The sequence below is a fragment of the Amphibalanus amphitrite genome, unplaced genomic scaffold (genome assembly GCF_019059575.1).
Source record: "Amphibalanus amphitrite isolate SeventyFive unplaced genomic scaffold, NRLGWU_Aamphi_draft 002069F_arrow, whole genome shotgun sequence".
Taxonomy (NCBI): Eukaryota; Metazoa; Arthropoda; class Thecostraca; order Balanomorpha; family Balanidae; genus Amphibalanus; species Amphibalanus amphitrite.
Window position 1 is genome coordinate 32,022 of NW_024883562.1, and position 22,697 is coordinate 54,718.

The 22,697-nt window shown below is 48.5% G+C and overlaps 2 protein-coding genes across 2 annotated transcripts in view; both read right to left on the reverse strand.

Annotated features, from left to right (window-relative positions):
• Positions 1–18,873, reverse strand: part of LOC122376255 (exocyst complex component 1-like) — a gene marked incomplete at its 3' end in the record, with an annotated part of 50,200 nt that extends 31,327 nt beyond the window's left edge. Inside the window, exons 1-7 of the mRNA XM_043356055.1 lie at positions 18,447–18,873; positions 18,219–18,314; positions 17,885–17,993; positions 17,439–17,593; positions 8,920–9,147; positions 8,155–8,391; positions 2,178–2,293 (exon numbers count right to left, since the gene is read on the reverse strand). Of these exons, the coding sequence (XP_043211990.1) occupies positions 2,178–2,293; positions 8,155–8,391; positions 8,920–9,147; positions 17,439–17,593; positions 17,885–17,993; positions 18,219–18,314; positions 18,447–18,692 (1,187 nt within the window). The remainder of the gene's footprint in view (positions 1–2,177; positions 2,294–8,154; positions 8,392–8,919; positions 9,148–17,438; positions 17,594–17,884; positions 17,994–18,218; positions 18,315–18,446) is intronic.
• LOC122376256 (proton myo-inositol cotransporter-like) lies at positions 12,685–15,425 on the reverse strand. Its single transcript, XM_043356056.1, has one exon. It carries the CDS (start codon positions 15,091–15,093, stop codon positions 13,186–13,188), a length of 1,908 nt encoding a protein of 635 aa, XP_043211991.1. The 5' UTR covers positions 15,094–15,425; the 3' UTR covers positions 12,685–13,185.
• Positions 18,874–22,697: the final 3,824 nt, after the last annotated feature.

Consider the following 22,697-nt stretch of genomic DNA (forward strand, 5'->3'; position numbering starts at 1 on the left):
CGCCGGACCGCCGGTCCGATCAGGCTCATTTTTGGTTTACGCACTCATTGACGGATGCTTTAAATACCCTGAGGGTACCGAACTTTTACTTCGAATTTTTAAAGTCAAGGCCAGGTCATCCTAGGTCACGAAAATTGTAGATCATGTATCGGTCACGTGACGCTTGTTTTATGGTCCATTTTACTCGTAGATTTCGAAAATAGTGTCGTCTGTGTCATTTGAGGTCATTGTCAGCTGAAATTACCGGAGGTCAGGTCACTTTCAGGTCAGAAAAGGTCAAATTTTGAAAATGAAATTTTTCAACGAAAAAGGTGCCTATCAGATGCAGTTTGAGCTCAGGAACACGATGGTGCCATTTATATTGCTGTACGACGTTAAAAACGTACTGAAAAAAATGGATTTGAAAAAAACATAAAATTGTAAAATTTTGACAATAATGCGAATAACTTGGCTATTTTTGAAGATATTGGGCTAAAACTTGCAAATGTAGCTCATCAGTGTGTGTTCTATCACATACATTCCGGTTTTTGCGAAAAGTCAAAAACTTTTTGAAAAAATCAAAAAATATATTTGTGTAATTGTAAATTAATATTTTTCAAAATCTTTAAAATTTCGAAAATTCGAGATAGCAGTTCGATAGCTACGTGTATTTGTAGTCAACTCAAGCAAAGAAAATGGATCTAGCTTTAAAACTGAGCTCTTGAGAGCGTTTGCCGTATTTCAGTATTTTGCATGAAAATCGGCCGACATGACGTCACTTTGACGTCATTTCCGGCTAAACTATGGTAGCTAGAAAGTTGAAATTTTAGCACAAGGTTTCAAATTGATGCCTCTGAGGGTACCGCAAGTTTCGTGTTGATCCGTCAAACGGTTTAGAAGATATTGCTGAAAAACATGATGGGGCTCTGTACAGCCCCCCCCCCCCCAGTCATGCGCGGGTTAAGGACTAGCGAGCGATCCTCGAACAGAACAGCAGGAGTTGAGCTGGATGGCGAAGAGCAGGCTCAGGACTAGTGATACGACACCTTTTACAATGTCGTGAAACGACGGCATAAGAACAGGGACTAAGCAACGTAACTATTTCTTATCTATACTATAGGATCGAACAGCCTAACTCGAGATAGTCTTGCGCTTGAGCAAATCCGACAAAACATGATCACCAAACCGCAGCACCAAATCATAACCATATCAAATAGCTTACCACCAACACTACCAAACACCATCAGAAAGTTCGATACCGGCAGCACGGGGTACGCGCCTCCTGACATTAAATCTCCCACCCCGGGGCCACTTGCCATTCGCTGCAGAACGCCCTGCTGCCCGCCCGGCGCCCAGTTGAGACCGATTCAATAAGACGCTCGGCGGTCAGAGCAGCGAAAACACGACCGCCGAGAAACACGCACCGGCCGGGCCAGCGTCCCGCAGCGCCAGGAAAGAATAACGGCAGAGACACGCGGACAGAATAAAGGATGAACTGCGCCGCGTCAGAGGTTAGCATAAAATCAGTCGCAGGTGCTGAAAAACACGACTTTATTTGTTTGTAATAGCGTACCTATTTTCCGCTATGTGGAATTTAGAAGAAAAAAGGAATATCAGAAATATGGTAACACAACCACAAAAAAAAGAGCAGAAAAGACGGCCATCGCCAACGCCGGTGAAGAACGAGGTCTTCGCGAACGGAGACAAAACTGGTGGGCTGTGTCATTTCTTTGACGTGACACTTGATCAAAACAAGCTCACAAAAGAAAAATACGGGAGGCAAGATTGCTGTTTTTATCCGCCATATTACTCTGACGAGTAAACTAGCTCTCCGGCCTTACAATGGCATTTTCAACAAAAGCGGTTGCTCTAAAAAAAAAAAAAACATCATCGCAAAGGCTAAGCTCTCAGCGAACAAGTCTCTTACGTACTCTTCAGATTCATACCTTTGAGTTTCAGTAAATGTAAACATAACAAGAAGGAGCATATGAGAAGTCGGTGGGTAAAGGGAAAAGATTTGGAGACTGCATGGGCTGATAACAACACACCAAGGCCCTTACTCACATCGCACAGAGTCCAACACAGATCACAAAACTTCCCTGCTATTGTGATGAGATATGTTGTGATAATATTGTGTGGGATACTGATATCAACCCATCCCTTGACTCCTCACTCCACGGAATCATCGGACCACTTGCCTGTTGTCGACCGCCTTGGTCCAGTGCATCAGCTCCGAGTAGGGCTGCAGCTTCAGGTGCTGTGAGCTGTGGCTGGGCAGCTGCAGAGAGTCCACCGGCGGCGCGCCGTCGTTGCCCTGACGGTGGGGACACAGGTCAGCACAGGGGGTCAGGGTCAGCGGGTCAGCGGGCGGAGCACCGTCGTTACCCTGGTGGTGGAGGTCAGAGGTCAGCACAGGGGTCAAGGTCAGTGGTCAGCACAGGGGTCACAGGTCAGGGTCCAGTGGTCGAAATCTGAGTAATGTCAATTACTAATTATGATCGCGAGCTGAATGCACCGCAACGGTCGTCACACAACCCTTAAAGGTGATATTAATGGCAAAGGCAGCAGAAGGTCAGGGGTCAGGTCAGAGAAGGAAAACAGACGGGATACCACACGTCAGGACAAGAAACATGTAAGTATTAGTAAAAGGTCATGAATCGGAAAATGGGCTACGTCACGGGTCAAATCATGGATCAAGAATGAAATATCATCAAGGGTAAATGCATATGCAGTATCATCAGTGGCCAATGTACAGTCAGTCTTGAAAGTACCACGCATCGGTTGGGTGGATCCATCAAGCCCGACCGTGGAAAGGCTGCTAAATTTGAGTCATCGAACCAACTAACATTCTCATCCATACCCCCAGGTCAGTTGGTTTGGTGACCCTCAAATTATAGCAGCACTTACTCGGTCAGGCTTGATGGATCCACCGCACCGATGCGCGGTGCTTTCAAGACTGACTGTTCTGGAAATGGCTAAGGTCGAGGAAGTGCGAAGATCAGGACGTTACAAAGGGCGGAGGTCAGGTGAGGTTCTACTATCGTACAGCACGTTCAGGACGCTGCGGTCGCCACCGCCGTCCGTCTCAGACGTCGGAACGTCGGCCGCCATTTCCGCGGTACGTGACCGTAGCCGCTGTGATGGCGATTGGCCTATGGGGCCGGAGACTATCAGACGCGCCGGCATCAGATGTTTTTTATGTCCGAAAAAAACCGCGGCCACGTAATGCGATCAGAAGGGAGGAGTAAAAAAAGGAATGGAGCTAATGTGTTTAGATTAGAGAATGTTAGCTGGCCATTGATCTTGGCACGATAGATAACATGTACTAATTCGTCTCAGGAAAACCGTTGCTTGAGGTTCATTGTATGAGTTCAATGCATGAGGTTCCTTGCATTTACTACCCGTTGTTCATAGTAGTTGAGCTTGTTGATTTGTATTGGCTGAGCATTTACCAAAACTGTCCTTGCAGCACCGACTCAGGGTTTTACGAACTCCTCCTACTCCTAACGCGACCTAAAATTCCAAACAGTGCATCTGAAATAACAAAACATTTGCGTACCACATCCAGCTACCATCCACGAGTATGCTATTCTTAATAACTCCTGAAACAGCCTCCGCCAAGAATTTGAAACTCCGGAACTTTTCGTCGTTTGAACTGGGAAATGAATTCCAGCCGTAGCATTCACACGTCATTTGTATGTTATCTACTACGTGCAAAGAGGCCCATTTCACTGGGGTGATTTACGTGCCCACACGAAATGTAATGCCCAGTACAAATGAGCGATCTGGATACTGTTTAAACGTACATCGAAAGCCTAAGTTTGTCCATCTATTTGAGTAAGCCCATGCGGGTACCGGCCCCATTTGACACGGGCGATACAATTACATATACGCACCACGCTCTTACACACCGCTACACACGGAACAACGACGGTATATCTGCGAGAAACACTGTTCCCAGTCAGCTCAATCCGACTTATCAGTCTCCACCTGAACGCTAATCGAGGAGATTAGCACTAATTAGGGACTCTTGAGAGTTGAGATGCACAATCTGTGGGCATGCGTCAGGCTGAGTGATCATGAATGATCGTGACTTAACTATCAGAAGCAACGAATAGGGTCTGTCTAGCCCTGTCCGTGAGTTGAGTGAGCGACTGTTACATATCTAGCCGTGACCGTGATTAAACCGTAACCAGCGTCTGTCTACTATCTATCCGTGACCGTGAACTGACCATGACCGGACCATGCCTTCCCCTGTCTAGCCGTGACCCTAACTGACCGTGACCATAGTCTGTCTTCCCGGTATCCTGACCGGGCTGAGCCCGGCCGTGACCGCGAGCTACCGTCCCGGGGGCCGTCCAGCGGTCCAGGAGCCGATCGACCGGCCGGGCCGGTCCCGGCGGGCCTACCCAGCGGTAGGATGCAGCTCGGACGGCTGGGTCAGGTTTCAGAGAGGTAGGGGTAGGATGAAGTCGTTCTCTGGGGATTTTCTGAGAGGATAGCGTGGGGTAAGGATGTTGGGGAGGATGTGAAGGGGAAGAGTGCTAGGGATACTTAAAAGGGTACAGGTATAACTGAATGAATTAACAATGGTAAAAACAATTGTCAGCGATAAGGATTTAACTGCAAGTTTTATAATCTCTCTACGACCACACCATTGCAATGCATTGCTAAGAATGCGTTAGTAGCACAAAGTACCGTCCAGGGCCGCGGACACTATCAAGTTTTCACACTGGTCCACCAGATCGGCGCCTCCGCTGCCGCAGCCAGGCAGTAACTTAGGCGTTGGTTGCCGTGGAAACGAATCCCCGTTCGAGGTCGTGGAATAAATGTGTTTGTATACTGCCGAACTGTCCCCATGACAAGCCTGCGCCCGACAGATGAGCCGACATCCAAAACAAATCAGAATCGACCGGTCGATGTAAACAGACTCTAAAAGCAAACCGTGATATCCGATAAATATTATAAATCCTAAAAAGTCCGCCGCCGTCGGGGTAACTCCCAAAATGGCTTATTGCGGCGCCGTCGATTGACGCAGGAGGGTGAAATTTTTGCCACTCGTGGGTCACGTCATTCAACAGGTCGTATTAAATTTTGGGCACGATGCGGCTGGGGGTGCGCCCGTGGCGCGTGCTCACGTGGTGTGCCATAGGGTTTACACTAGAATCGGCAACAGGCTATTGCTCGGGAACGGTAAGGGCTACGGGGGTGAAATTTTCGCTGTAAGTCGGACGCGTGCACTCAATTATCGTATTACATTTTCGAGGGTGTGGGTTCAGCGGTGTGCACGTGGTGCGGCCGCGACCGGCGCCGAGCAGAACGCACGTGCTTTAGGCTCAGTTGTTCGCTTGCAAAACTGAGTGAAAAGCATCAGAGCCGGCAGGTCATTGACCTTTGACAACGAAGGCCGACACAAGGCACCGCTCGCCAAGGGGATTCGCCAGTAAATACAATTAATTTGTTTTTGCAATATCTTAGCCGTTTCTGGGCCGATTTAGCTGAAACTTGGATTGTCGGTGGCAGTGTAGGGTAGGTTAGGGTAGGGTAGTGTAGGGGTAGGGTAGGGTAGGGGTAGGGTAGGGTAGGGGTAGGGTAGGGTAGGGTAGGGGATTGTAGGGTAGGGTAGGGTAGGGTAGGGGATTGTAGGGTAGGGTAGGGTAGGGTAGAGTAGGGTAGGGTAGTGTAGGGGTAGGGGTAGGGTAGGGTAGGGTAGTGTAAGGTTAGGGTAGGGTAGGGTAGGGTAGGGGTAGGGTTAAGTTCAAAAAGGGCCTAACATACAAAACACTTAAACACCCCGCACCTATCACCAACCCTTACAGTTTAATTAAAAACAGCTACCCAAATCTTTCCAAATAATACATCTAAAAATACATGTCAATCACCCAAACTAATGCACCCGTAACATAACATAAATCAAAACATACAGTTGTCGCGTAAACCTGTACCTCTAGTATCCGATAAATGTGGCAGACACATGCAGTCTGGTCACGCCAATAATGGTCAGAGTGGAGTCTGGGCGAATGCTAAAAAAACGTACGTGACCCACAAGCTGTTGCAAGGCTTGCATAAACCAGTTCACGGCTTTTTATCCCCCACTACATTAAAAAGGACTAGAAACTCATGGAAATGAACCCAAGCATCAGTTAACTCACCAGAAAAGCTAGAATACGGTTAGAACGGCATAAAAGCCTTTTTTGGAAAACCCACATTCCAGAGGACCGAGTGAAATAAGTGAATGGTGGAATCATGCATTGCCATCGATCCCTTTAAAGGTAGTGTGCCACCTTTGAAAGATTTCCCATTTTATTTTTCCTAGGATAAGAAGCTTCTGTTTTTACCTAATATCGCAAAAAAATCAAAAATGGGCCTGGAATAGTGCCTTCTTCGCCTAAAAGTTTTTCGGTTTTTAGATATGTATAACAACTGTAGTGGGCTCACCTGCAAACAGGCGTCGGGCAACAATCGCGAATGCGGCGCACTTGTGACAATAAGCAAAGGTCATTATAGTGTTTTGACCATACGACGTACGGGAATGAGTTATCAGCTGTCTAATCGTAGACAACACAATGTCGAGCCTTAAACTGTAAGCCCGTATTGGTATTGTTTCTTTTATTTGGCTGTCGAACATTATTTATGGTTTGAAATATGATTTTATGTAAAATAATTGATATGAAAAAGCCGTCTTATAAGTTATGACCCCATTTCACCACACGCAAGTGGCAGAAATGACAATGATCACTGATCAGCTGACGCATTTTTCTTGGCCGAAGTCAGAGCGCGCGGCCCGACGCACCACGCGTATTTAGAAATTCCGACCTCGACGAGCATCAGAAGCCACCTAACAGGCGTGTTCGAAACCGCAGGAGATGATGATGAACGGGTTTATCGAAACTTGATTGGATGAGCATATCGGTAATAGCGATTTCAGTGTGTGCATTTATTGTTCATAGTGGTGTGAAATGTGGTTGGGGTACGACCGACAACCCGTCGGGGCGAATTTCGCACTGGGGTACTCAAAATTTGAAGAATTTAAGACGTTTCCATGAGTTTTGAAGGTATGGATAAGTTCTAAAAATCCGGTTCTCCTTATCTGGGCCATTAACTCCATACGGTCCAAGAAAGCTGGCACACTACCTTTAACAGTTTTAATCATGACAATACAGATAATCTCAACAGCAAACAGCTTTCAGCAATCACAACTTTTGTGGATCGCAAAGGCTAAGGCTAGATTTCCGCGCGGATGTGTGCAATGTGCATCCCGTGGCTTGCCTTCGAGAAAGCAAGAGTACAAAAGGTTGTTGCGTTTATGTTCATTTGCCTGGCAGCGATGTAAACCAATTACAATATCCCTGAAATAAATAACTCGTACCTACTCTTATAGGATTTGACTTTGGCTTAGCGGTGTTCCGGGCTGGGGGACTAGCGCATTTGACATGTCAAATTTTGCTGCTCCTGAAAGAAATTATCTAAGAATAGATGCGTCATTCACTGGCTTTCCCTGTCCGTCACCTACTGGTGCTTTTTATGAGGCCCTTTCGGTCCCACGAAACTTTTTCAAAGCTGAATGGATGGTAGGAACTAAGGGGAGACATTGGTCTGGGCAGGCACCCTAGTGAGTCGCCGGGGCTGAGCCCGTCCAGAGGACAGGCCCCCCAAGCAAAGCACTCACTACACCCGGCTACGGGGTGCGCTCCCTCGGGAGCAGCCCGCATGAGAGAAAGTTGCCTGTCCAGCCCGGAGCGGGGGTTGCGGCGTGGAGGAGAAATATTTGAAAGTTCTGAGGATGAAAATGAGGAAACGGGTGGTACTGGTGCAATGTCAAACATCAGTTGTGAAAAGTAACGACAAGCCTACATGTTATAATCGGAAAATGTCAGTACGAGGCCTGATCAAAAAGTATCCGACCCCATTTTTTTTTTACTCGAAGGCCAGTAGGCTCAGGTGTGTGATACCCTGTGTTAATGATGCCTTAATCGTTGTGCACGTGCACACATATTTTCAGCGTCCACGTCCAGCTCAGTCACTGTCCAGCGTTGCTTGTATGTACCAAGTACGCACGTGCGTACTGCAATTGACGTCAATTGCATATACTACACGAATATGCAATTGACAGCGCTTTAGATTCGCTTTAGAAGTAGTTCATACGGCACCCTCGGCTCCCCCTTCCAAGCTCACCATGTGTACGAAGAAGTTATTCATCTGCCTGTAGACGGCCTGCGAGAAGCGAGCCTTGAGTTTCTCGAAGAGCTTCTTCTGCTCGGCCACTGCTGCCATCTGCTGGAGGTTTCCGTCAACTGAGGTTGACGACAGTCTCAGTAGAGACTGGGCCGCCTGGCAGGCCTCTCTCAGACCCACTGTGGTGGTGAGGTCAGGGTCGGAGAGAACCTGGCGGTCTCTGGTCGACAGGTCCGGCTGAGGACACACAGAGACAGATACTGTGGGTTAGGTACAGTGGCGAGGGAGAGACACGCGTGAGAGGGGACACCGTTTCGATCGATCAGGCGGGTAGCTGCCGACACTGAAAACTGAGATAAAAGTATTAAATGACACACTGAATCCATGACATGAGTAAATATATATCCGACAGTTCCATAATTTTCCATCCTCAGGACGGCCGAATCCTTCTCCTCAACGCCTCAAGCCCCCTGATCCTGGCTGGATGGTCAACTTTATCCGACATGGGTAGCTCCCAAGGAGCAGGCTCATATGCGTAGGGGTGACCGTTAGCGGGACTTTTTGGCCTGTCCATTGTGATGGTCACGGCTTCCTCAGCTTAGAACTCAACTACTTGACCACATAACAACGAAACTTCCGCAGCCTACGTCCAACGAACCGCAACAGGTGGAACCAAGGACCTCAGTCCTTTGCATGTAACTACACCTTATGGCCTTGTTTTGGGGGCTCGACTACATCCATCGTGCTCTTCGTTCACCATCTCACCAGCATGCTATCCAGCGTCTGCAGGAGCTCGTGATGATTCCTCTGGGTGACCTCCATCTTGCTCTTCTCGCGACCCATCTCCTTGAGACTCTGTCGGACGGCCACCAGCGCGTGATCGTACTGTTCGAGGCGCTCCTCGACGGCCGATATCTCGTCGACAGCCCGCTGAATGACAGACATCAGTGCTGCCACCTGCTGCTCAGACGCCATGATGGACTGGATGTTGGCCTGACGGCAGAGGGCAGCACGGGTCAGTGAGAAGGTGGGAGAGATAGCAGGCGCGTGCCTAAGCGTATGACAGCAAGAACTGAGCGAATAGCTGAGATCAGACATGTGCATGGATCCGAGTGATGGATCTATGATCTCAGTGGATCTCGAAGCAAAGTAAAGGTTGAGATCTATGATCCCAGCGGATCCGGCGTGAAAAACATCTTGGATCTATGATCTCATATGATCTGACGATAAATTAAGAACAGTTAGATCTATGATCTGAGTGGCTCCCACCATGCACCACATTTGAAACCATGTTTTCAAGGGTTTCTTTGCCAATAAGTGACACAAAACTATGGATTATGACGTGCGATCACATAAAATCACTCATACAGAACGTTTGTGAGTTGAAACATGTGCTTTTTTAGGATACATATGTGTGACATATGTGTTGACAAAAAAAGATACATATGTGTAGATACATATGTGTAGATACATATGTGTTGACAAAAAAAGTAAGTGAGGATCTATCTCACTGGATCTCAAGCAAAAAATGAGACTCGGATCTATTATCCCTACGGATCTTTCCATAAAGTACAGAGCTAGATCTATGATCCCGTCAGATCCTAGATCAGGCTCCGTCGGATCAGGTCCCAGATCCATTTTCTCGGATCCATGCACATGTCTGGCTGAGATACACATTTTGTTTGTTGGTTTGTTAGAGCGCGACGGGGAAGGTTGCAAAGATGATGCATATGTCTGGCAAGGTTGCAAAGATGACGAAGTTACAAGGACGGTAAGGTTGTTACAGATCTTGCTGCTCCTGCTTATTATCGACACATTTTACGTAATACATTGTAATATAATTACCATTTATCACAAAACAACAATATGTACCTATAAATTCGACAGGTTTTTCATAGCATACATAATTATAAAACTGAAAAACAATAAAGTTGGCAGGGATTTTTTTTTAAATAAATTTAATCCGAATGGTTAAATGGGTGGATGTTTTCAAAGACACGATGAGTCAGCTGTTAGTGACTGGGGACAAAAGTCAAGTGTTCTGCAGACGAACTCCTAAAACCGGGAATCTCGAACGCAATAAGCTGAGGTGAAAACGCGAAAGATAGACGTCTTGACACACCTCCGTGCTCGAGTGTCGAAAAAGTGCGCAGACTTCCACTCCGCAAAAGATAGGAATACAAACAAACATCATATAAGTGCCTCACAGGAAGTCACAAGTGTGTGCGCAAGTGAATTTCAAGTAAACAAGATGCTGGTGGAATGCCAATTTAATAATTAAATTTCATTTGTGTAAAAAAAAAGATTAGTCCTTACATAGGCACACAATTAAAACAATGTTTTCACTGTGACTCATGCCATTTGTGCCTGCGTGGTATAATAATGCATTAGAGCCCAACTTATCGGCTAAGTGACCAACACTGACAATGTCTCGGTTTATCAATCGCCAACAAAGTGTGTTATTTAAACACCACAAGTACCCCAAACCACACCATTTCTCAAGGCAGAGCGGCTCAAGCCCTCGCTGAATGCCGGCTCAGGGAAGAGAACGCCGCCATTGTACGACCACAAGTGGTGTAAGCACATCTGTCGAGCTCGCGGCCGGCGGGGGGCGCAGCTGATGACCAGATATGGTGCGATGTAAAACTCACCACCAGCGAACACCTGATGTGGGGTCAAAGACCCTTCCCTATAGCCCCACTAGGATTGGGCCAATGATATGACCTTTTCGTCAACGAGCCGCTGTCAAGCTTTTAAGTGTGGTATTTGTCCTAGTTTTAAAAGTGCGTACCCACTTATCACGGGTCAAAGGGTTGGTGACGTGTGTTGCTTTCGAGAGCACACAATCATCACATGTATTTGTTACCAGGACTGATCATCCATTAGGCATGGTTGTTTGATGTTTCCTTCTATTGTTATGTTTTGGTGACGCGTCTGGTTCCTTGCACACATCTCATTAAGTGTTTGACAAAGGTCACCTATTCATTGTTCATATGCTGTTAATTGACTGGTTTATCGTTTTCGTTAGCGATTGCTATTTGGTTAACCCGCGCCGTGCTGGTGGCCTGAACTTTCCGCCGAGTGCTGGGGGGGGGGGGGGCGTTTTCACGCCCCCCCCCCGTCTAACTCGGCTCCTGGGCCACGTAGCGACACGCGGTAAGCGGCAATCGAAAGAGCGTCAAAAATAAGGACGAAAACACTTCGGTCATTTTTTGGGTCAGGTCAAAGGTCAGGTCACCAGAGGTCACCAAAGGTAAAATGTTGACTATTTCAACATTTTGGAAACTGCCAACGGCTATCTCGGGAACCGATAGAGCTACAGCGCCGCGGAAAAGCGCATTCGATAGCCCTTTTACAGACCTTTCTGAGTAATGTTCTCAGATTTGACCTCAGGTCAACGGTTTAGCCTCCAGAGGGCAAAAACTCCAAAAATAGCCGTTTTTACGAAAAACGTTTTTTCGTCAATAACTTTTGACTCATAAGCGCCATGACATTACTTTTGCCAGCATCGTGTTCCTCTCGTCGAGACGCGTCGAATGAACTATTCGTTGACTTTGAAAGGTCATTTTGAAAATTTGACCTCAGGTCAAGGTCATGACCTGACCGAAAAGGGTCATGTTGCATATCAGTCGATCCGTATCGTCGAGCTGAACACATCTGACGTGTTTTCACCGCTCTAGCACGTCTCTATCAAAAGTTATAGCCAAAAAACTGCTGGCGACCAATCATGACCTGAGATGACCTCAGGGGCACACAGAGGGGTCACTGGTGCATTTTTCCTATTCAGTGTGTCATGTTTACCTATGAACCGATGTTTGAGAGCGTTTTGAACGATATTCGTCCAAAAGAGGCGCATTTCAATTTTCTCCCATTGACTTATAATGGAGAGGTCACAAAATTGACCTGACCTTAGGTCACAGATATCAAAAATCCGAGATATACATTTTATACATACTGTTACTCATATCAATCGCTGAAAGTTTCAAAGTGATCGTTCAGTCGGTGTAGCTATAGCGAGCCTTTGAACTTTTTCTGAGGTAAGGTCACTTGACGTGACCTGGTGACCTGACCTTGAACGGCCTAGGTCTGAAATTTTCACAACATGTGCGGAAATGATGTAGGAACACGTGTACCAAAAACGGCGGCGCTGCGCGCCGCCGTTTTTGAGATATTCGCGAAAAACCTGAGGGGGGGGGGGCGTAAAAACGCCCCCCCCCCAGCACGGCGCGGGTTAAGATAACGTTAACCAGTAAAAAAAAAAAAAAAATAACAGGATTATCTACAATGGTTTTCTTGTCGCTGGCGACGTCATCACCGAACGCTTCGACTAAAAACAGAAGACATGTGTGTCTATTCTCCTGACTTATGTGATTGAACTCAAGGGATTATAAGCTGCAAAGGCAACTTTCAATTGCGTACCAGTTGATATGTACAAAAAAGAAGGCATTCGCCTTGATGCGGATCATCAACCTTAGCCTTACCCTCATACAGCTCATGACGGGTCCTCTTCATTCAGAATTCCTCGGAGAATAAAAAGATACATACGTTTATTTGGCATAGCACAAAATATTACATTCCATAATGACAATATAACAAGCAGTCTGGAATAACCTCACAAAATGATCCAGACACAATTACTCGAAATAATAATGAGCGCATATCCAAGACTGTAGCTAAAATGCAGCCCAAACCGCAAACATTGATCCTTAGCACAGGAGACGACAGCCGCTTTTACCACATTTATACGTGTCTGGCATTTATAATTGAACTGGTTAAACTAAAATCAGTAGAATGAGACCGAGAGTCATTTTGGTGATGCATACACAATCTCATACAATGGCTTTGGTCTCAGCATTGACTACAATTGAAACAAACGTAAGGAAGTCTTGGAACAGGCCAAGCAACCCGTGGTACGAGGTAGGGTGTACGATTTTATTTCCAAATGCTTGCTGGCAAAGTTCCTCGTAATAAATGTCATCAAAACACCCCCACACAATCTCACAGACATATTCTTCCCTTCCCTCCTTCCCGCTAGGATGGATCGAATGTCTTATTTTCGAACCCTTGGGCCGAGCTGCTTTCCTCTCCGTCTCCAGACGAGCTGTTTGCTGGGGCTCGTCGCGGAGCGTGGAGACCCCAGGGCATCGCAAAGAGCTGCTGAATTTCTTCGAGTCTGACTCCGCGTGTTTCCGGTACTGTGACGTAGAACACCACCAGGCCCACAACAGTGCAGCCGCAAAACATGTAGAACGTACCCTGTCGCGTGATGGCCGCGATCAGCGTCAGGAACGTCAACGACACGATCAAGTTGAAGAACCAGTTGACCGATGTAGTGATGGAGTTGCACGTGCTGCGCGCCCACAGCGGATAGATCTCGGCCGTGATGGTCCACGGCATGGCGCCCAGGCCCGGGGAGAACATGGTGATGTAGAGGAACATGCCCGTGATGGGAAGCCAGGCGTAGTCCGTGGGGCACCAGTCAGGAGCCCAGGTGAGGCTGTTGACACCTAGTTCTGCCGGGTCGGCGCACCGGCCCAGAGATGCCGACGAGTTGTACGAGGAGACGTGTGGTATGCATGAGCCGTTCACAGGTCCCGAGTCCAGGTCCTGGAAGCAGAACCCGTTCTCACCGGTTAGCTCACAGGCATCACAGGTGGCCGCTAGGAGCGCACTCTGGCCCTCCTCCAGGACTGTCACTCCGACCGAGTGGCTGGCACTCAGCTGGAAGCCGGCGCCGAGGATCACGAGCGAGACGGCCGAGCCCAGCGTGCTCCACAGGAGGATCGGCCGGCGCCCCGCGCGCTCCACCAGCCCCAGGCCGACCAGCTTGGCCATGAAGCTCAGGAAGCTGACGATCGCGGAGAGCCAGATGGCGGTGGACGGGTCGCGGACGCCGGCCAGTGTGATGATGCTGGCGCTGTAGTAGATGACCGTGTTGACGCCAGAGATCTGCTGGAACATCTGCAGACAGCAGCCGGTGATGAGCGCGCGGCGCGTGCTGGGTTCACGCACCACCTGTGACAGCACAGAGCCTCCGTGACCTGCCGCCGCTCGCTCACGAAACACGGCCTCCTGCGCGGTGTGGTCGGTCTTGATGGCGTCGTACTCAGCGGCGACGTGGTCCCCCTCGCCTCGCACGCGCCGCAGCACGTCTTTGGCCGCCTCTTCGCGGCCTTTCGCCACCAGGAAGCGGGGTGATTCTGGCATGAACGCGAAGCCGAGCAGCTGAAGAGCGGCCGGTAGCGCGCCGAGGCCCAGCATCCAACGCCATCCCCCGTCCACTGTGGAGAAGGCTCCGCACACCAGCGCAGCCACCAGCTGACCCAGAGTGATGGTGGCCGTCATCACCATCACCAAGAGGCCGCGGATGCCGGCCGGCGCCGACTCAGAGATGTAGATCGGCACGCACATGCTGGAGATTCCGATGGCCAGTCCGACTATCAACCGGCCGACTAGCAGAGTTTCTTTGCCACCAGCCAGAGCCATGGCTAGTGATCCCACTACGAAGAGCACTCCAGCTACCAAGATGACAGGTTTACGGCCGAACCTGTCAGCCAGATAGCCGCCCAGTAGCGAGGACAGCCACGCCGCGCCCACAGTCGCCGAGACGATCAGCTCGTGCCAGAAGTCGGAGAGGTGGAACTCGCTGCGCACCAGCAGCATGGCGCCTGACACGACACCCGTGTCATAGCCGAACAGCAGACTGCTGATGGCGCTGAGTACAGTCAGAAGATACACCAGCCAGCCGTGCCCGCGCAGCGACGCCGCTGCCGGCGTCGGCCCCGGGGCCATCGCCGAGACGTCCACCGTCATGTCGTCTGCGGAGTCGGAGCACTGAGCAGAGCGCGCCCTCGGCCCCGCCTCCGACACCGGCGGGTCTGCCAATGCGTGCACGGCAGCCGCCACCGCCGCCACGGCCTCCGGCGTCGCCACTGGCATGCTGATAGCGCCGCGCCGCGCGGGACGTCCCACTATCTCCTGTTGAAGTGGCACCGCGACATTTTCACACGCCCGCGCATGGGATCATACCGGTTCACCGGTGACACAGATCACGAAGGCACAGGTTTCAGATCACGGCGGCACAGGTCTCTGATCACGGCGGCACAGCCGACAACCGAGTCAGATACCCGACCGTCACGGCGGGCGACAGAAACTAACTACACCACAATAAACCCACAGCCCTCTCACGACCATCAGCAGCACAAAAAGTGCACGCAGCAAAAAAGTCCCGTAGCTGGTGTCTGGCGCGAGCGCGAGCCCGAACCCAACCGGCCAATCAGGCCCGACTCCATCGCCGCCGCCGTCGCCTCGTCGTCACAGCAGACGCGCTAGTTTCCACCATGGTCCGGAGGCAGAGGCGTTGCAAGGCCGGCGGCCCGGGGCAGGGGCGGCGCCAGGCCGGGCGGTCCGGGAGGCAAAACTACCGTCAGCGCGGTTCGACATCCGCTCGACCCAGCGTCCGCTGGGCAAGGAATACGGTGCCAGCGATCATGTATGACAATTAGCGAGTGTTAAAAAAGGATATCGTTCAGCGAGTCGTTATGTAAGGTTGCATATGTACAAGGTCCAGGTGTTTCCATAACCAGAGCTGTAACTGTTAAGCCGGTGACGTCATCGACGTCGATTGGCGGAGTATCATATCCGCGAGATTATTGAATTCCGACATTTTAAGAAAGGTCAGCCAATGGCTGCTTTGATGGCATATTGTGCGGTGTTAGTCTAAAGGCCACCCCACACTGGAACTTGCATGCGGGTTGCGAGTTTGCGGGTTTTGAGTTTGCGGGCATAATACTAATTCATAGAGTGATTAGACCGCTCCCTTATGGTAACTTCATGAATGCAGTGAAGCCGGTACACCTTCAGAAACTTACATATAGTCGCAATACCAGCGCAACGAACCGAAATTCGACTCCAACGAAAAACCCACAAACCTCGCAGAACTCGCAGACCTCGCGGCGAGGAAAATCGAAGTTGACACAAAATCAGCTTTTGAAATGCGATGCAAGGTCGCTCGCAAGCTAAAAACATGCAGACTCGCTTGTTAGATGGTAGTGTGGGTCACTCAGCATAGGTTGTATTATTTGATTTTGAGGAAACCCGAAAACCCAAAAACTCGCAACCCGCATGCGAGGTCCAGTGTGGGGCGGCCTTAAGTACTGCACTTTAGCGTGCCAAGTTCGAGTGTTGTTTAGATATGCGACTGTTGAGTTCGTGTTCGCTTGTTCGCTTGCTAGATAACTGATAAGATAAAAGAAGTTGTTGTCCAATTGCAAGATAACATTCCCATCGACATCGTACAGATATCGCAAACAAGACCTTTGAGCGAGAAGATTGAATCTGACCGTAAGAATGTGCGACCTCAACGACTCCTTGGAACCGCACGTAGTTGAACAAATGGATACAGCACTTGCAAAATTCATAGATCGGCACGAATTGTTCCCACCAACTATGGTTGCTTGTCGCGTCAGTTTGGATACTAAGTAATTCAAAATTGCTATTCAAAACCGTATTCCAAACCAACTAGCGGGAACCAATTGAGACATGCAGACTGTTGATCAAGCATTGACTGGCTGACGGTTTAACGTGACGTGCACCGACCTACATGACCTGGTATTGCTTGATGAATGACGTTAGGAATTGAGTGGATGTTTCCAAATAACACTCTATATCCCGCACCAGCAGTCTGTGCCGGACGCGCCCTTGTGGAGAAATACGGATAAACTCTGCCGTCTTTGTGCAGGGACCCGTGCATTGATATGGAGCTCGAGAAGACCAATTAGGTACAGCTTACGACTGTCGTGCCTACTCATAAGGTCTACAGTGGGAAATTGCCAGTACATACAAGAGCGTATTAACGGTGAATTGCATTTTCGAACGGAATATCCGCACTTCTATAGCCTGGTGGTGGTTAGATGAACTAATAGTTACCCAAACGGCCACGGTGACGGGCTTGGGGCGAAATAAAATCGTCAAAAACAGCAATCTGCAGCAGGAAATAGCCATACTATGTAGAAAAAAATGCAATTTGAAGTTTAAACAGAGCACAAAAGACCCGGACAACTATCGGACATTATTTACTGACAACCACACTATTCACTAATGTCACCGTAGTCGTAAGGTACGCATGATAATTTTGCCAGTACGGCGGATTCTGCAGAACTTTTGCCGGTGATTATCGCAGTGGCCCAAGCGACGGAGAGCTCACACAACCAACGTGATATTTATAACCCCCTCCCTTCCCCCACGAGCGCACAAGTACCGCGGTTCCCGTGTGCTGTACTCACCCCATCCAGGCCGGAGAGCTCCCTGTTGAGCTGTTCGGCGAAGGCCTCGGCGTTGCTGACGGCCGTCTCGTGCTCCGACATCATCTTCAGCAGGTCCTGCTCCTCCTGTGAGGTCAGTGCCTGGTAGCTGTCCGCCTCCACGGAGAGCTCGGATACTGCGGAGGTCAGGTCACGTTAGGTCAGGGTAGGGTAGGGCAGGGCAGGGCAGGGCAGGGCAGGGCAGGGCAGGCCAGATGACTGTAAATGCAGCATAATTTTGAAAACACCTTCTTTTCAGCAAACAAACACCCATGACCCAACTTCTCCTTAAACTTTGTCGTGCATTTCACATCATCCAGGTCATTTCAGACTCAGTCACAGACTACTGTGAGAACACAGTACCTAGGCTACCACCCAGGCCAGCCCAGGGCATCCCTCCCCTTCCCCGGTCGCAGTGACTGCCTCACCCGGCGATAGGGCAGCGCGTGTGTCGGCCGTCTTGGTGCCTCCGTCCAGAAACTCGGCCGGGATGTTGACAAACTGAGGTCGCTGCCGGTGCAGGTGCTGGCTGCACAGCTGGCGGACACAGCATGGGAGGGAGAAGTTAAGGTCAGAGCTGGTAGTGGGGAACGAATAACGAAACAAGGTGTGGGGGATCAGTGGGGAACAGTGCCATTATATGGTGATAATAGATTATGAATTTTCCAATAGGGGATGATGACATGGATAAAAACAGGGCTTGAAAATAATAAACCATAACACCACCAAAAAGTTTACATGAGCTCAATGGTAAAAACTCACCATCCATAGGTTGGCTATGAACATATTTCTTTCCATGGGAGTGCTGGCGACCCATTTGTAGACCTTTTCAAACTGTAAGTCCAAGTCAGCTGTATCCTGAAAAAGAAATGTGTCATGAATGCTGAAGGAGCAAAGAGTAAAAATCAATTTCTAAGTTTGAAATGGTACTACACTTCCACAACACAACAAAACTGCTGTCATATAACTACATGCTGTGTAGCAGCATACCCTTTTTCCATCTTTTCCATCCACCATCTTGAGATCCTGCAGGCCCCATGTCCTCTTCTTCTTATAGTTGTCCTTGTCCAGTTTCTTTACAGTGCTGATAAAGCCACTCTTGTCTTTGCTCACAGACAAACACAGAAAATAGGTTTTCTTCTTCTTCTCTAGCTGTGATACATGAATGGCCTTAATGAGTCTCTCGTCGCCAGGCTCAAATATGCTTTTCTCCAGGGCAAATCGGATAGCAGTCATCCTGGTATCAGTGAGGTTGACTCAGCACACAGTTCGATCTGACTTTAACCTGTAATGAAAACAAAACCTAGATCAAACACTCATTTATAATAGTACAGATATGGCATATGGGTGATGTGAATGAGACATATGACATGATAAGGGAGAAGTTGGCCCAAACCCAATAATCTTGTTAGCTCAATAAAAAATAAAAAATTGTCAGCTATATGTGTATAAGTATGAACCAAAGTGAACAAGTGGCAGCTCAAAAAGCAAAAAAAAACATGGAACTGTGAGCCAGTAAAACAACCAGATAATAGAATTTTCTGGAGAACTCTGCACAGCTCACAATGGATGGTCAACTTGCATAGCTCAGTTAGTAGATAGATAGATAGATAGGCTTGTATTCCAGACTAAGCAGTCCATTGACACGAGATGGTGATAGATGGAGATGGATGAAACACACGCACACACAAAGATTATGACACATTCATGAACAAAGCACAGTGTCATCTAGAGCGTTGAACTCTGTGTGGTGTCAGCGACACAGCATGCATCCAGGTTACGACAAACTGGGTTGGAAGTGTAGAGGGAGCTTGATGTTAATGAGCCTCCAGACAGGTATGGTTTTGATTGGTGGCAGGCTGCAGCCAGTCACTTAGACTGACAACTGGCCACATGCATATGTCACTGTATGCTGAAACAAAAGTAGGTACATTTGTGACTTAGGTAATAATCTGGTGGTCATGTCGACTCTCAAGGCCCACAGCTCATCTCACTGCTTTCTTCAGCTGTTCACAAGGAAGTGAGATGCCTGCTTAACAACTATCTCGATCCAGACTTTCGGATCAGGATGCCAACTTTCAAGACAGAGGAACATTTACATTATATACCTGTAAGTTGAAGTGTAACAGAAATGTAAGTAGCTTCAATTACGATTGTTCCTATAACGTGCGCAGCATAAGTAATGCACAAGAAAGCAACATCCAAGCCAATGAAATTTGGAGGCAAACTCAATGAAGGCGCCAGTAAAACCAAAGTAAATCCACAGTAAATCCATGCAGGGCACAGAACCTGAACCAAAACCGACAGAATCTCATGACACCTTAGTTTCACCATCAAAATATGTGTATCTATTTCTTTTAATCAAAAGCATAAGGTACATTATACACCTTTGCTAATCACTATCAAGGCAACCAAGTACAAAAAATAACCCAACCTTTCCTGACCTGCCCGCGCGCGTCGTCCGCCGCGATAATAGAAGGCACAGAATCCCGTTCGGTAAGCATATTTACGTCTGGACAACGAGTTGCGTTGGAGAGTCCGGAAATCAGGGCCTCGGCTAACATGTTAACTACTGGGGCAAATGCCCCAGTAGAGTCAAGGAATGCCCCAGTAGTGGTCAGGTTTTGCCCAACCTCTACAAAATGATAATATGTTAATATTAACGTACATTCTTTCACTCGGGAGCGGTTGAAGACGTTTGTGGCAAGAAATCATGGGCGGCGGAAGAGAGGGTGCATGGTGTGCAGCTGCACCCTCAATTACTATCCAAAAACACAGGCGTGCATTGCCAAACATGCCTTTTTGCACCTCCATAATCCATAAGCTACCCTTCGTTCGAAAAAGCGTCAAAAATAATGATGAAACTACTTCGGTCACTTTTTTGGTCAGTCAAAGGTCAGGTCATGAGGGTCATTGAAGGCCGAATTTCGCCGAATTTCAGGTCGGATATCGACAATTTGCAAGATTCCGACGTATGACTCGGGAACCAATAGAGCTACAGCGCTGCGGAAAAGCGCATTTGATAGCCATATTAGCGTTTCTTTCTGAGCATTTCTCTCAGATTTGACCTAACGTCAACGGTTTTGCCTGCAGGGGGCAGAAACTTCCAAAATAGACAAATTTTTCGGGAAGTTTTTTCATATCGAATTTGACTCAAGCCTTGCACGAGCTTTCTTTTACCGACATCGTGTTCCTCTCGTCAAGACGCATCGAATTATAATTTGATCTTGAAAGGTCAACTTGAAAATTTGACCTCAGGTCAAGGTCTTGATCTGACCGGAAATTGTCATGTTGCATATCAGTGGATCCGTATCGTCGAGCTGAACACATATAAGGCGTTTTCATCGCTCTAGCATGCCTCTTTCAAAAGTTAGTCGCGAAAAACTGTTAGATACCATTTGTGACCTGAAATGACCTCAGAGGTATAAACACGGTCATGGATGGCATTTTCATGTTCAGTGTCTCAAAATTACTTGTAATTCAGTGTTTGAGAGTGTTTAAAATGACTTTCGTCCAAGAGAGGCGGTTTTAAATTTTCTCCCATTGACTTATAATACCTAGAAGACGCAAAATTGACCTGAGGTCACCGATATGAAAATGCCGATATAAATTTTGTACATACTGTTGCTACTTGCTAGAGCACTTCATGGGCCGGATAGCTCCGTTATCCATGATAAATCCATGGACCGGATAGGATTGGATCCCAAATTTGAAAAAAATAGATCGGATATGGGAATTGAAGGTTGAAAACGGATAAGAACAGATAAAATTATAGCATTCGATATTCATGTAAAAAGTCAACTGAACTTGTCAGACAGCAGCAGAGGTATTTATTGATTTAGCTACATGCGATTTATAAGCATGCCTTTGTGAACCGTGAGTCTGTGAGATATATGGTTATCTGGTCCCTTACAGTGAATTTGCGATAGTCAACAACCAGTTTTGGTGAAACGGATTATTATGGATATTTGGATGGCTGAAATATGCCATGGGCCATGGGCCATGGGCGGGCCGGATTCTGAAATTCAAAGAAAGGCAGATAATGGGCGGACCTGCGTGACTTGCTGGATATAGGCCGGGCTTGATCCTGAAAATCCTATCCATGAAGTGCTCTAACTGTTGTCCTTATCAATCGCTGAAAGTTTCAAAGCGATCGGTCATTCGGTATAGCTATGGCATACATTGAAACATTTTATGAGGTCACTTGAAGTGACCTGGTGACTTGACCTTGAATGATCTTGGTCTGAACTTATTACAACATGTGTAGAATTGGTGGAGGATAAGGTGTGGCGCTCCGCGCCGCCGTTTTTGAGATATCCGCGGAAAACCGCAGTGGGGGGGGGGTGTTCAAACACCCCCACCCCCCAGCAGGGCGCAGGTTAACACACTTCGACCATTTGCCCCAGTAGTCAAAATTCCTTAGCCGAGGCCAAGGCTATATAAACCAGAGGGGTGTTCACGGGCACCGCACACTGCTGCGTGCGGTGTGTGCGGTACGTCCAGCAGGCGTGGGGGTAGGGGATGGGTAGGCGGCTCTGACGTCACGGCTGCGTGCGGTGGACAGTCCGCTGTGGCCAGTCCCGACCGGCCACAGCGGTCGCTGTGTGCGGTGACGCAAGGCTGACGTAGGGACGCAGTGGGCGGAGCTTGGAGGCTGTGTGCGGTCCGACCGCACACAGGGCCCGTGAACAGCCCTCAGGTAGAACGTTCCCGACGAAAAAGTGGTGACAAGCGATAATTAGTAGCCGCGACCCTCACTTGTTCAAAACTATATCCGCAAGCAGCATTTACAGGCTAGCGGAAATCGACCAATCGGCGTTCGGCAATACTCGACGCTGATTGGCCCGATGCTCGTGACGAAATTGCGGGGGACTGTAGCTATTCCCCTATGGCGTTTAATAGACTTACGGCTTTTGAAGGGGATTTATACCAGTTTTTGTTGGGTTTGAGGCCATTTTTGAGCTTGGATATTCTTTCTGTGACTTTTGACTGTGTAATAACGACATTTAATCATGACATTCTATATACTACCGGTGTCACATCGGCCAAAAAGACCGTAAGTACATGGGATAGACGGACCACTGCTGATGGGGCCACACATGTCGGCGTGTGGTCATCGGAGGTCCGTGAGGGTTCGACATAGACCCTTCATGGGTCGGTATAGGCCCGGTGGGTCCAGTGTGCAAGCCTATCGGGGGCCGGTGCTGACCCAACAGGGCCCAGTGGCATATAATGTAAGGC